This window comes from Crassostrea angulata, chromosome 3, assembly GCF_025612915.1.
Source record: "Crassostrea angulata isolate pt1a10 chromosome 3, ASM2561291v2, whole genome shotgun sequence".
NCBI classification, from domain to species: Eukaryota; Metazoa; Mollusca; class Bivalvia; order Ostreida; family Ostreidae; genus Magallana; species Magallana angulata.
In genome coordinates, this window is record NC_069113.1 from 35,373,342 (window position 1) to 35,388,341 (window position 15,000).

The 15,000-nt window shown below is 31.4% G+C and overlaps 2 protein-coding genes across 2 annotated transcripts; both read right to left on the minus strand.

Annotated features, from left to right (window-relative positions):
• Positions 1–341: 341 nt before the first annotated feature.
• Positions 342–2,378, minus strand: LOC128179014 (uncharacterized). Its single transcript, XM_052846477.1, has 3 exons — positions 2,357–2,378; positions 1,059–1,234; positions 342–733 (listed from the first exon to the last, which is right to left on the minus strand). The coding sequence occupies exons 2-3, from the start codon at positions 1,231–1,233 to the stop codon at positions 342–344; spliced, it is 567 nt and encodes a 188-aa protein (XP_052702437.1). The 5' UTR covers position 1,234; positions 2,357–2,378.
• A 9,463-nt stretch (positions 2,379–11,841) lies between these two features.
• On the minus strand, positions 11,842–13,855 carry LOC128178817 (complement C1q tumor necrosis factor-related protein 7-like). Its single transcript, XM_052846181.1, has 3 exons — positions 13,810–13,855; positions 13,043–13,209; positions 11,842–12,251 (listed from the first exon to the last, which is right to left on the minus strand). The coding sequence occupies exons 2-3, from the start codon at positions 13,200–13,202 to the stop codon at positions 11,866–11,868; spliced, it is 546 nt and encodes a 181-aa protein (XP_052702141.1). The 5' UTR covers positions 13,203–13,209; positions 13,810–13,855; the 3' UTR covers positions 11,842–11,865.
• Between the last annotated feature and the right edge of the window lie 1,145 nt (positions 13,856–15,000).

A 15,000-nucleotide genomic window follows, 5' to 3' on the forward strand; every position in this document is an offset into this window, starting at 1 on the left:
AAATCTAGAAACTTATAATGAACATATGAATATTAAGAACTTAATGTAAAAGCTGTCATTCAATAGTGTTCAGTAACTGCACTAATTTAAATGTTTGTAATGATAATGTTATAGTTTTTACAGATAATACAACCCAATGTACATACAAACCTTACACTTTAATGTAAAAAGACATTCAATATTGCTACAATCTGTGTAAAAAAAATAAGGAATACATTAACAGAACTAGAAGAACTCCTTGATAAAATTATAGAAATATAAACTTGCTCAAGCTGTTTGTTTATAAGTGTGATAATTAGTAAGAACTAAACAAGAAAGGCCTTGTAATTTTGTATGATTTATTACAGTTTATAACCAGAAAATGACGTATACTGATTATGCAAATTAGTTGGCCGACGAAAAACTCCAATCCAAAATTTATCTCCTTTCTTTAGCTTCACAACTGTCATTTTGTTACAAAGAAGGTATGTTTTAGAATTCACGTCACGACAATAGTTCCATGACTTGAACTGGTCATTCACGACAAGTGAAGTGTAGGCAGCTTGAATTGGGAATGTAACAGTTGTCCAGTCAAGCACATAGATTCCGCCGCTAGGGGTTGTGAAGATTCCGGTAGAGGAGTCGTATCCAAATCCTTTGTTCAGATCAACTGTTTCGAACACAACCCGCGCATTTTCGGCAAGATTTCTTTGATGATCTCTTAATCGAACCTCGAAAGCAACAACCTGGTGATCTAAAATCATCGTAGGAAATAGGTCATAAATCATTTGATTTATGATTTTTTTTAAACGAACATCAAAAGCAAAACTCTAATGATCTAAAAGTAAGAAGGTATTCATGTATAACGAGCATTAAAAATCAAAATAGATTAGATATATTTATCGTGTATCACAGTACAAATATATTTTAGTTTTAAAAGTAATGTCCGAAACATTCCCCTATATGTACTTGTATCCCGATGAAGGCAAAATTTTGATTTTGTTCTTTCAACAAACGTTTAAAACAGCAAAGAATCTTTAAAACTTATCATGCAGAATACATAAAACTATAAATCATACACGGATTTGTCTTAGAATCATTTCTACAGTTGTTTTTGACAAATCCAACAGCCAGACAAGTTTCTTCAACGCTTTTGTAATCCTCTCTGAATAATTTCAGACCTGGTTTTGGTGACACCTTGTCACACAATCCACATTGTATTGCGATCATGAGTGTGGCAAATGTCAACAACATCCTGAAACTCGTTTAAATATCTATGTACAAATCCTATACAGCATGTAAAAGAAAGTTATAATTAGAAGAACAGGTATACAGTTAAAGGTAATGAAGAAAATGTAAAATTAAATGTATATCCTAAGGGTGTTGTTAACTCAAGGTTTGAGTTCTCAAATTCGGATTGTTAAAAAGTTCGATGTAATGAGTAAAATTAGTTCTAAACGAAAAAAAAAGTATCTATGATATGAATAATTATTAATAATGAATTCGGTATTTTTATTTTATTATCGAATTAGGCTCAAACAAAAATAGACCTTTAGCCAAAAAGAGGAAATTCGGACTCAATTTTGCAGATTTTGTTTTTCGCTAAAACATTTCTGGCAGTACTCTAATATCAAAATATCAGATTTCATATTTTAAGTCTATATAATTTTGCATATTTTCTGTTGGTTTTTTCCTCACTTATTCATTAAAATAATCGTATGACACAAATTACAATATATTGAAAATTGCTCAAAATCGAAAAAAAGACACCATATCTCAAAATTTTGATCATTGACCTCATATAAATTTTATGCCAACAGAATAAGGTCAATATAAGTAGTTCAATACTATAAATGTTTTTGTATTATCATCGCTCAATTTTTGTAAAACTTGATCAAAAATGGGTAGGGATTTGAAAAAAAAATTGTATTTGAAAATAGAGGATTTTCGGACTGGAATGTTTTTAAAAATCGGTGCTTTAATCTTAACGCTTTGTACCTTATTATTGCACTACCATCCTCAAACTGTATTTTATTTTTTTAAGTGTTTTATTATAATTATTTGTAATATTTTTACAATAAAGAAAATTTCAATCGTAGTGTAAAAATTTATGGGATTTTTCTTGATTTTTCAAAAAAAAAAAAAACAACCAATGGCCATTAACTCAAAACATAGGTTATTGGCCTACTTTTTTGAAAGTGAAAAATAACATTACAAGGGAAGGTCTATAACATACAATAAATGGTTTTTCATTATCATCAGTGAATTTTTTTTTATTCTGAGTAAACGTCATCCTTAAGTTTATCCCATTAACAAATAATATCTATTTTACAACAAACACATAAATGGGGCAAATTATTACAAAATCAGCACTTACGTGTAAGCTAGGCAACTTTCAGTTCTTACTGGTAGATGCTATGTGCAATTAATATTTTAGAACCATTACATAAGATTATTGTTTATATTTCATTAAAAGTGAAAATCAATATTGCGTTTTGTAACAGGCTGAATATTATATTGAAATACAATGCTCAAGCTGAAATGTATATATACATGCAAAATTATGCATACTGTTGGTACATATACAGATAAAATACTGATTATGTCGTATTTAACAATGATTTGGAAAGTTCGATACCAGACCATTATTTTGTCGAATATGTTTAGCTTTATGAAATATTCTTACACATACGAAACATTATTGATACTAAACTACTAGGATAGTCATTGTTTAGAAAAATTTCTAAAGTTTTCTAAAATTATGATGAATAATCGTAAGCGTATTAAAGTTTTATTTTATAATTTGCAGGAATCATAAACGATAATTTATATTTCGTTTAAAAACATCAACACGGTAATCATATAGCTATAAACCACATGAAGAATTTATAAAGTTGTCTGTACAGTAAAACCATACATATGCATAGAAAAAGGAATGTAAAATATTATCTACTCTTCAGTTTACCAATGGTTTAGACTAAAATGACGCTCACCATTCGATAAAACGCATCACGCATAATTTCAGTGTTTATTTTTTGTGGCGTTTAGAAAGCCTATGCCATTGCATTTGTTTGTTAGCATATCAAATGATTTTGTCCAAAACAAAACACCTACGTTTTTGTAACCGTTAGATGTAAGTAATAAGCTTTAAATTATTTGTTTCTGTATGTCTACGGAAATGACAGTTATAAATGTCCGGAGATGGTTTACTTTTGTCTCGCTTTTAATAGGTGTTCATAGTCGCAAATACAAACCAACAGGTAATTAGTAATGAAATTCATATCTAACCAAATTATGTGTTTTGTTGGCCTCTTACAGAATTTATCCAAATTAATGATAATTTTGAAAATTCAGTTTTTCTGCTAACCATAGACAAAAGCCGCGATATGTGCTGCAATTAATGTCTGAAATATCTCAAAAATCGCAGAAAAATGAGTTGTTAACCCAGGACGTTAAAATTACGTCATTTTTGAGGGTCAAATCTGGCGAAGACAATGCAAAATGTAGGCATGTGAACTTTTGAAAATCCAGAGATACAACACTCTTTGAATTAGATAAAGTATGTTATTAGGGATGCCATATCACAAGTGTAAGTAACTTTTGTGAAACGTGGTTGGAATGCAGTTTTCCATTTTATCGAGATAACTACTCTTTGACATTCTGAAAGAATACAATGCAGATTAATAAATTGAATTGACGTAGACGTTGCAATATGTGTTCCATACCAAGTACATTATATACATAGCTGTTGCTGTATGAATCGTTTGTGTTATTTGTGTCTTAGTTAAATTATAAGACGTGAATTTGAACTTTCATTTGGCATTAAAATTAAACATTAATTGCATTAAGGTAAGGAAGATATAAAGACTCCCCCGACAACAGTTATATTTCCCGACGACATGGCTCGAGGGAATTACGATTTTTTATGGTGTAATAGATTTTTTATTTCCTCCTATTATCACTCTTTAAGTTGGTCATTATATTGAACGACATACGAAATACGATTTTATTTAATACGTCAAACGCTACAGGAAATAGCGTTAGAACTTCACGTGATAGTTTTTCAACTCTACTTAAGCAACGCCGTCGTGAATTTTTGCTTTTCTATGTTAAAATCTTTTTCATTTACTTAATCATGTATAGTTGAGCTTTTTTTTTATGATTTTCTAAGAAAAAATGTTTCAAATGTTAGATTTTATGATCATTTGTTATTCATGATGGTGAAAGGTAATGTGACCACCCCAGTCTACCTGAACGGCACCAGCTTCCACGAGAGGGGAGTTGGCATCATCTCCTCAGATCTTGGATGAATGGGACCATTACCATCTTCAATGATATCTGGCTTATAATAACATTTTGTCTAATTTATTGTATAAAAATACACATCAACACTTTTATTGGATTAAGATAAACAAAATAGCATTTGAAAAAAATGATTGCTAAAAATTGTAAATCTTTGTGACATTATTCATTGTCTCAATTTGGCATTTGTGTGACAATGCTTCTTAAAGTAAAACTAGTATAGACTAATAAAATTTAAAATAGTATATTAAAATTTTATGTTCAATGGTAAAGAACTAATTCTAAGCTTTAAATCCTTCATTCTGATCAACCGTTAATATTAGGCGTTTATATATTAAATCTGATATTTTGTTACTGATTTTAAAGAAAGAAAAGATAATCTTAAAATCTAATTATGTTATTAAAATCTAAGGTATAATTTATTTATATCGTTTTTTCTAATTTTTTTTTTTTGCACGTATTGTCTCGTATGTCTTATGTCTGGTAAATTTTCACTCCTGTTCAACAATTTTCTTGATTTTCTTATGAGTATTCAATTTTATACTGTTTGTTTGCAAAGCAGTTGCAATGCTCATATAAGAATGAAAAAATAAGATTTCTGACTATTGGGCATATTGTAAAAAAAAATATCTTAAACAAAAGTCAGTTATCGAAAGGTTATTAGAATAAACAGTCACCAAGGAAGAAAAAGCACGAGAATTGCTTTTAATCTAGTATTTTGAATATACTATATTTTATTCTGATTACAGTTTGTATCCAGAAAATGAGGTATACTTACAGTACATATTAGCTGGTCCAGCAAAAACTCCGATCCAAACTTTGTATCCTTGCTTTAGCTATACTACTGTCATTTTAGTACATGGAATCTGTGGTATAGAATTCACGTCACGACAACGGCTCTATGACTGAGACTGGTTGTTCACAACAAGTGACGTGCATGCATATTGACCTTCACTGCAAGAACTGTCCGCTAAAGCGCGTACGAAGTGTAAGCATATTGACCTTGCCATGAAAGAATTGTGCGGTCAAACACGTAGATTCCACTGTTAGGGGTCGTGGAGATTCCGGTAGAAACGTCATATCCCAGATCAGCAATATCAAACACAACCCCAGCTTTAGTGACAAGGTTTATTTTGTATTCTCTCAGCCGAACATCAATACCAACCACTCCATGATTTAAAAGTAAGGATGTACACATGTATGAACCAACATAAATAGAAAAAGATGGATAAGATACACGTCATTGGATAAAACGCATCCAAGTATCCCTGTCAATATTTGTGTACGCTATGTAGCAAAAAAAAAATAAAGACAGGAGAACGGCACACAGAACGCTTTTATTCATTGCATTGTTTCTTTTTTGCATACTAAATGATTTGATCCTTTATAAAACAGCACACTTATAATTATTAAACTGTAAGTTACTTGTAACAGACTGTCTACGGAAAGGTGAAGAGAAGGTGTACTTTTGCCTCGCATTTATTTAATGTTCTAAGACAGCAGTAACACGCACATATCTATACTAAATAGTAATTAATATGACATTTACGTGTAAACAACTAAAGAGTAGTTTTGGCCTCTAACAGAATCTACCTAGATTTATGATAATTCTGAGGTCTTTCTTGTTTTGCTCATTTAAAATGTACGTATTTCAGTCAAAATTTATTGTCAAAATATAAAAAGAACTAGAGCAAAGCTCGTTGCAAAGCAACGAGTGGGTCTTCCGTTTATGCCGGAAGTAAAGCTGGGAGTCCTCTAAGAAGCAGAGCTCTCAAACCAATAACAAGAGTAACTGAAATAAAAAGATGAAAAAAATCTAATTATTCCTGGTACGACTTAACAAAATCCGAATAATTTTAAGTAGGAACTAACAAAAACCTTTTTGATTTTAAGAACGACTTAACAAAAAAATTCGGAATGTGTTCAAGTACGACTTAACAATTATTTTTGGTAAGAGTTAATTTTACTTTGAACATTACGCTATTTTTTAAACCAAGGAAGCGGAAACAAAATTTCCGGAAAAATCAATTTTTAAACCCCGATTTCTCTGCAAAGCATCGTCCGATCTTAAAACGGATTTCAGTTTTAAATTTAGCTTAATAAAAGCTCATTTGCTGCTTTATGATTAATATCAAATTATTGGTCAGAAAAGAGTTATTATAAAAACACTTAGTAGCCCTTATGGTCCCTAATTTGAGGGGTCAGTCCCTTTTTCTTGATATCAAATAAAAGGTCTCGCTAATATAAACATATTTTGTTCTACAAGTGTTCACGAATTGTAAACCGTTCTCGAGATATCTAAACAACTGTGTTTTAGGGGCCGACCCTTTTACCCCTTACTGGGGCCACTAACAACAAAATTTTTGGTATCACATTGTTAAGAAAATTATTTTGAACAATTTTTGTTCTACATTGCTTTTCAAAATATTTCTCCTTTTTCAGATATTAATTATCAAAGTTTTGAATTCTGGCCCCTTGAAACCCCTGATTACGTAATATATGACTTAAGTATGGTACTGTATAGATAAACAGCTGTACAATGAACATTTCTGCTTCTATGATTAATAACAAATTATTTTTCAGTAAAGACTTATTGTATGAAGACATTAGAGCCCTCTTGGCCCCTAATTTGAGGGGCCAGCCCCTTTTTCTTGATATCAAATGAAAGGTCTCGAAAATATTAACATATTTTGTTTTACAAGTGTTCATGAAATGTTAACGGTTCTTGAGATATCTGTACAAATGTGTTTTAGGGGCCGACCCTTTAACTCCTAAATGGGGTCATAAACAAAAACATTTAAGGTTGCATATTGAACAGAACATTATTTTGAGCAACTTTTGTGCTACATTGCTTTTGAAAATATTTATCCTTTTTCAGATATTAATGATCAAAGTTTTGAACTTCTGGCCCCTTGAAGCCCCTAATTACGTAACATATGGCTTAAATATGGTACTGTATACACAAACAGCTGTACAATGAACATTTTTGCTTCTATGACTACATGTAATAACAAATTATTGTTCAGTAAAGAGTTATTGTAAGAAGAACTTAGAGCCCTCTTGGCCCCTAATTTGAGGGGTCAGCCCCTTTTTCTTCATATCAAATGAAAGCCCTTGTAATTTAAAACAACTTTTGCATTATATGTTTTAACAAAATATGTACACCTCGAAAGGTATTACAGAAAATGTGCAAAAAATTCGTGAAAAAATTTGGTGCTAATTTTCAGGTTCAGGCGAGCTTCAAGGCCTTGAGCATTTTTCATAATTGGAAGCATGGGGGTACATCTACAGACATTCATCTACAATCCCTGAAAATTTTAAGCTTTTACCTTGATTAGTTTAGGAGGAGATGCGTTGACAAAATGACCCTTAAAAATTTACAAAATCGTCTATATCTTTAACCGGAAGTGACGTCATCATTTGAAAATTGATAACATGTAGCGTCGACGTTGTTCTGATACTCCTAAAAATTTCGTGCAAATCGGTTGAGTAGTTTTTGAGAAATGACGCTCCAAAAAAGTCAGAAAAAGAAAAAAAAGAATAATAAGAACTAGACACGATCTCGTTGCGAGCAACGAGGAGGTCTTCCGTCCGATTTTTAGAATATGGAATAACCTTACTCTTGACCTTCATCAACGAAACGTATCCGGAAAAGGAGGCGGGATCTATGAGTAATGGGTGAAAGACTATTTATCCCTTTGGTGTCCCTTACTTGAGGGATCAGCTCCTTTTCATTCATTTTAGTCAAAAGGTATTTTTGTGTACCACTAATAAGTATTTAGAAATTGGTTACCGTTTTTGAGATATCTGGGAAAAATCGTTTTGATATCCGGTCCTAAAACTCCTGTTAGGGTCCAGATAAAAACAATATATGGTTGTACATTGTTAAGCTCAATATTTTGAGCATCTTTTGTTCAATACTGCTTTCCAAAGTTTTCCTCCATTTTGAGATATTGAGCATCAAAGCTTTAGACTTCTGGCCCCTTAAAATCCCTAATTACGTAACATAAATGTATATGATTGCCATGTACATGTACATAATATTAGAATGAACATAATTGCTTCTATAACGTATCAAAAAATATTTAACAGTAACAAGTTATCATAAAAAGACTTTAGAGCCCCCTCAGCCCCTTATTAGAAGGGCCAGCCCCTTTTTCATGATTTCAAATGAAAGCCCTTGTCAATTCAAACACTTTTTTTTCAACAAGTAATTACAAGTGTTGTACGTTCTCGAGATATCTTTAGAGGGTCGTGTTAGGGGCCGACCCTGTAACTCCTTTAAGGGACCACAGAACAAAGAAATTATAGTTCATTATTGTTAAGCTCAATATTTTGAGCATCTTTTGTTCAATATTGCTTATCCAAATGTTTCTTCATTTTGAGATATTGAGCATCAAAGTTTTGGACTTCTGGCCCCTTAAAATCCCTAATTACGTAACATGGAAGTAAATGATTGCCATGCATAGGTAAATATTCTAAGAATAAACATAATTGCTTCTATAACGTATCACAAAATATTTCACGGTAAAAAGTTATTATTAAAATACTTTAGACCCCCCTCAGCCCCTAATTTGAAGGGCCAGCCCCTTTTTCATGATCTCAAATGAAAGCTCTTGATTTAATTAAGTTTTTTTGTTCTACATGATTTAACAAAATGTTTTCATGAAAAGAGATATTCAAAGAAAACCAAGAAAAATCACGACGCCTTTTTCATCCTAATTTTCAAGCTCGGGCGAGCTTCGGCGCTCTTTGAGATAAAGATAATTATTTACCATTAGACACTATTTCAGTCTTTCGTCTATCAGCCCTGAAAAGTTCAACATCATATCTTAAATGGTAAAAGAGGAGTTCTCGTGACAAAATACCCCTATAAAAACCGATAAATCCATGATATCTCAAGACAGGAAGTGACGTCATAAACAAAAAAAATTTCCAACAAATTTCAGATCAATACCTATCAGAACTGAAAATTTGACGTAAATCAGTTGAGCCGTTTCCGAGAAATCGCGTGCACAAAATCGGTAAGAAAAAAAAAATAACTAGACACGATCTCGTTGCGAGCAACGAGGAGGTCTTCCGTCCGATTTTTAGAATATGCAATGACCTTACTCTTGACCTTCATCAACGAAACGTAATCGGAAAAGGAGGCGGGATCTATGAGTAATGGGTGAAAGACTATCTATCCCTTTGGTGTCCCTTATTTGAGGGATCAGCTCCTTTTCATTCATTTTAGTCAAAAGGTATTTTTGTGTACCACTAATAAGTTTTTAGAAATTGGTTACCGTTTTTGAGATATCTGGGAAAAATCGTTTTGATATCCGATCCTTAAACTCCTTTTAGGGTCCAGATTAAAACAATATATATGGTTGTACATTGTTAAGCTCAATATTTTGAGCATCTTTTGTTAAATATTGCTTTCCAAAGTTTTCCTCTATTTTGAGATATTAAACATCAAAGCTTTAGACCTCTGGTCCCTTAAAATCCCTAATTACGTAACATAAGTGTAAATGATTGCCATTAACAGGTACAAAACATTAGAATGAACATAATTGCCTTATAACGTATCACCAAATATTTAACCGTAAAAAGTTATCATTAATAGACTTAAGAGCCCCCTCAGCCCCTTATTAGAAGGGCCAGCACCTTTTTCTTGATTTCAAATGAAAGCTATTGTCAATTCAAACACTTTTTGTTCAACAAGTAATTACAAATTTTGTACCGTTCTCGAGATATCTTGAGAGGGTCGTGTTAGGGGCCAACCCTGTATCTCCTTTTAGGGACCGCATAACAAAGAAATTATAGTTGATTATTGTTAAGCTCTATATTTTGAGCATCTTTTGTTAAATATTGCTTATCCAAATGTTTATTTTGAGATATTATGCATTAAAGTTTTGGACTTCTGGCCCCTTAAAAATTACTAATTACGTAACATAGGAGTAAATGATTGCCATGTATAGGTAAATAACCTTAGAATGAACAAAATTGCTTCTATAATGCATCACAAAATATTTCACGGTAAAAGGTTATCATTAAAAGACTTCAGAGCTCCCTCAGCCCCTAATTTGAAGGGCCAGCCCCTTTTTCTTGATTTCAAATAAAAGCTTTTGTCAATTCAAACACATTTTGTTCAAATAGTGTTTACAAATTATGTACCGTTCTCGAGATATCTTGAGAAGGTCGTTTTAGGGGCCGACCCTGTAACTCCTTTAAGGGACCGCAGAACAAAGAAATTATAGTTCATAATTGTTAAGCTCAATATTTTGAGCATCTTTTGTTAAATATTGCTTATCCAAATGTTTCTTCATTTTGAGATATTGAGCATCAAAGTTTTGGACTTCTGGCCCCTTAAAATTCCTAAAATTCCTAATTACGTAACATAGAAGTAAATGATTGCCATGTATAGGTAAATAACCTAAGAATAAACATAATTGCTTCTATAACGCATCACAAAATATTTCACGGTAAAAAGTTATTATTAAAATACTTTAGAGCCCCCTCAGTCCCTTATTTGAAGGGCCAGCCCCTTTTTCATGATCTCAAATGAAAGCTCTTGATTTAATTAAGTTTTTTTGTTCTACATGTTTTAACAAAATGTTTTCATGAAAAGAGATATTCAAAGAAAACCAAGAAAAATCACGACGCCTTTTTTATCCTAATTTTCTAGCTCGGGCGAGCTTCGGCGCTCTTTGAGATAAAGATGATTAATGACCATTAGACACTATTTCAGTCTTTCGTCTATCAGCCCTGAAAAGTTGAACATCGTATCTTAAATGGTAAAAGAGGAGTTCTCGTGACAAAATACCCCTATAAAAACCGATAAATCCATGATATCTCAAGACAGGAAGTGACGTCATAAACAAAAAAAATTTCCAACAAGGTTCAGATCAATACCTATCAGAACTGAAAATTTGACGTAAATCAGTTGAGCCGTTTCCGAGAAATCGCGTGCACAAAATCGGTAAGAAAAAAAAAATAATAATAATAATAGGGAAAAAGAAACCTAAGAAAAACAATAAGGTCTTCCGTTGGAAACGGAAGACCTTAATAATAATAGGGAAAAAGAAACCTAAGAAAAACAATAAGGTCTTCCGTTGGAAACGGAAGACCTTAATAAAGAAAAAGAAACCGTAGAATAACAAGAGGGTCTTCCGTTGGAAACGGAAGACCCTAATGATTTGTGGCTATTTTTGCGCCCATGTGTCCTTCCTTTAAATCATATAAATTTGAATTGTGTTAATCATGGATATATCTTTTATAAACAATAATATGATTTTACTTTTTTCATTATATCTATCATAGAATAAAAACTGATTTTGATATATATCGATGACAGTGAACCTAGATATGTGATGTCTTACCAAGTTGAATTGATTGAAATAATTATTTACTTATTTTAAAATTTATTTATATATCAAAAAGAAACAGTTTAGGCCCTAGTATAAAACCGCTCCGCGAATTATAGCAAACAGTGAGCCAACACAATTTATAGGAATAATCAACTTTTTTTCCTCCGAATTAGTAAAACAAACAAAATTTTCTGTCCTTTGTTTATTGATATTAACAGTGAAAATTTTATTTTAATTACAGTTTATAACCAGAAAACGACGTATAATGTCTATGTATATTAGCTGGACCTTGGTAAACTCCAATCCAAACTTTATCTTCCTTCTGGAGTTTCACAATCGTCATTTTACTACAGGGAAGGTATATTTGCCCGCCGCAACAATAGATCCATGATTTTAACTGGTTGTTTACGACAAGAGACGTAAAAGCACATTGTCCTGTCCATGCAAGAGTTGTCCAGTCAAACACGTAGATCCCGTTGCTAGAGGCCGTGAATATACCGGTAGAGGCGTTGTATCCCAGTCCTTCGTTCAGATCAACTGTTTCGAACACAACCCGTGCTTTGTCGGCAAGATTTCTTTTATTTTCTTTTAAACGAACATCAAAAGCAACCATTCGATAATCTGAAATTAAGTTCTAAGATCTGTACAAAAGGCATGTTATGTACATACGTTATACAATAATTTGATATTCGGATAGCAATAACAGAAATTGTGGTAGAAAACAAATTTAATACAATGCGAATATGAAACTTCTGGCTCCCAAAAATGATAACGAAAGACTAAAAATAAAGAAAAATTTATGGGTCCGTTTGTTTATCGGGTGTATGAATTATAGAAGTAGTAATAAAACGTTTTAAAATGACGTTGTGGTATGTAGATGGCTGTTCCGGGTAAAATGGACGTATGCATGTTTGTCGGCTTGACGGGGATGATCTAATTTCAATGACTTGAACATTGTAAGTTTCTAAAATCTATTTTATGCTGATTTAAAAAAAAAAGTTTACATCGGGGGGGGGGGGGGGGGGGGGGTCAAAGAAGGAAGAGGTTTTGTATTATTGTTTGTATTTTTGTGCATATTTTCCGCGAACTAATTTTATAAATAACAGCTTTGAATATACAGATAATTCGAAATACATGTATAGATCCATCAACCGGAACACACATTGTAATGCCAAAAATATTATTTTGCATTCTAGTAATAAATATTATCGTACATAAACTCATTCGTATAGGCATTTTAAACGACATGATTGCCATTTTAAAACAGTAGGGGAAATGTGTAAATGTTAAGAAAAAAGTTTAAAAAATTAAAAAACAATATTTTTAAAAACTTGTAATAAAACAAAGCATGATCAAAGCATAACTCTATAATAAAAATCATATTCTTGTTAATTAATTAGCTATATTCATACTTGGCTCAGTACAGTTGTTTCTGACAAATCCGACAGCCAGACAGGTTTCTTCCACGCTTTTGTAATCCTCTCTGAATAATTTCAGACCTGGTTTTGGTGACACTTTGTCACACAATCCACATTGTATTGTGATCATCAGAACGACGAATACCCAAAACATCCTAAACCTTATCAAATTTGACAATGTTAAAAAAATCAGAAACATATAAGATGTTCTTTTATTTTTATGAGCATTAATTTTTTTTTTAGAAAATAGAATGCTTGCTCGGATAAACCAAGAGTAAATTTCAACCAATTACACAGTAATCTTATGACAAAGCTTCATGCAAACATATTACAGTCGAGGAAATGAACTGGCCATGCTAAAAATGTATCCTCCCAAATATTTTAAGTTATCCCGCAAGTATCTACATCAAATTTTGAACGTTAGTTATATGTATATTTCATTGATTTGTAACGCTTTAAATTTACAAGTTTAGATTTTCATTTTTTTTCTTTGTTTTATTTTTTCTTCTTAATGTACAATAATGACATGTATATGTTTAAATGTTCTAGTTTTTGTATAATTGTTCACCACAGTGCTAAAAAATTATAATTATCTTTTATAAAGTATACACGTGTATTTAACCATACATATTTTATGATAAGAAATCAGAATCATAGTAGGTTGAAAGCAATAATGAATTATATTGTGAAAGTACTTATAAAAAACAAATGATATATATTTAAAACAAACAAATCAGTTAAATTTTAAATTTAGTACATACTTGTAAGTAAGGCAAATAAGTCAAGCCGGTAAATGATCTACAATATATGCACGATAAGATTGAGGAACCATTATTATATATAATATTTTATAAAAGGAACAAACATCATTTTACATTTTGTAACAGCTTGGACATTAAATTGAAATATAACACTAAACCTGATATATAAAACAGCAATTTATATAATTTTTTTATTAGGTTGTCAAATGATTATTTATGTTTAACTTAACCCGCAAGTGGAGGTTAAGGAGAAATTGTCCTATTGAAAAAACAAAATCCAATATTTTATTTTATTTTTCAAGTTAACTTTAATTTTTCATTTTGCAAATAAAATACTGCGATAAATAGAAATACGATTTTTAGGGCATATTTTTAATTATACTACGGGTACTCGATGGTATTGTCTTTACATCTGAATAGAAAAATCATTTAAAGCGAGTCTTTATGTGGCTTGAATAATGGTCTCATAGCTGCTTTCTGTAACGTAGCTCGCGGGTTTGCTGACGTCACAATTGGAATCGACGTAAAGAGTTGACTGTCATAGTAAACCCATACATTTTTTTTGGAAATGACAAATTAGATATTTAAAAGCATAAAAGGAAATATTTCAAAAAGTTTAAATGCAGTTTATTACTGTTTATACAAACATTTATAATACCAAGTGCTGAAAATTTTAAGATGTCACATACTTTGTCACATTTTGTTCTATAAAGTTTGAGTGTGCTTTAGAACTCTTCCATTTAAAATCATGTTTTAAAATATTAGACAAGTAAATCAATTGAACTGTATGCATTCATTTCTCTTTTTGTAAAAATTAAAACTTCCGTAATTTTTACTATAGATCAATTTTTTTAAATTCCTTTGGATTGAGCTAGTTCTTTTATACGATTACAAACTTATTATTTCAGTAGTCGCCTGGCAATTTTTCTTTTGCATTGATTGACTCAGAGTTTCATAAAAGCAAAAATAGCAATTTTCTCTATCTTGACAGCCTTACATTAATTGCATTTGTGCATTTGATAACATTCACAATAATGTCTAATTAGTATTTACATGTTCTAAAATGTGTTAGTCAGCTAGTCTTGTCAATAAATGCATTTCAATTTTTGGGTTCTCAGACGTAAGGAAATGATGACGTCAGGTTAACGTCGTCATGAAAATATAAGGTTTTGAGAAATCTTTCAAATCTTT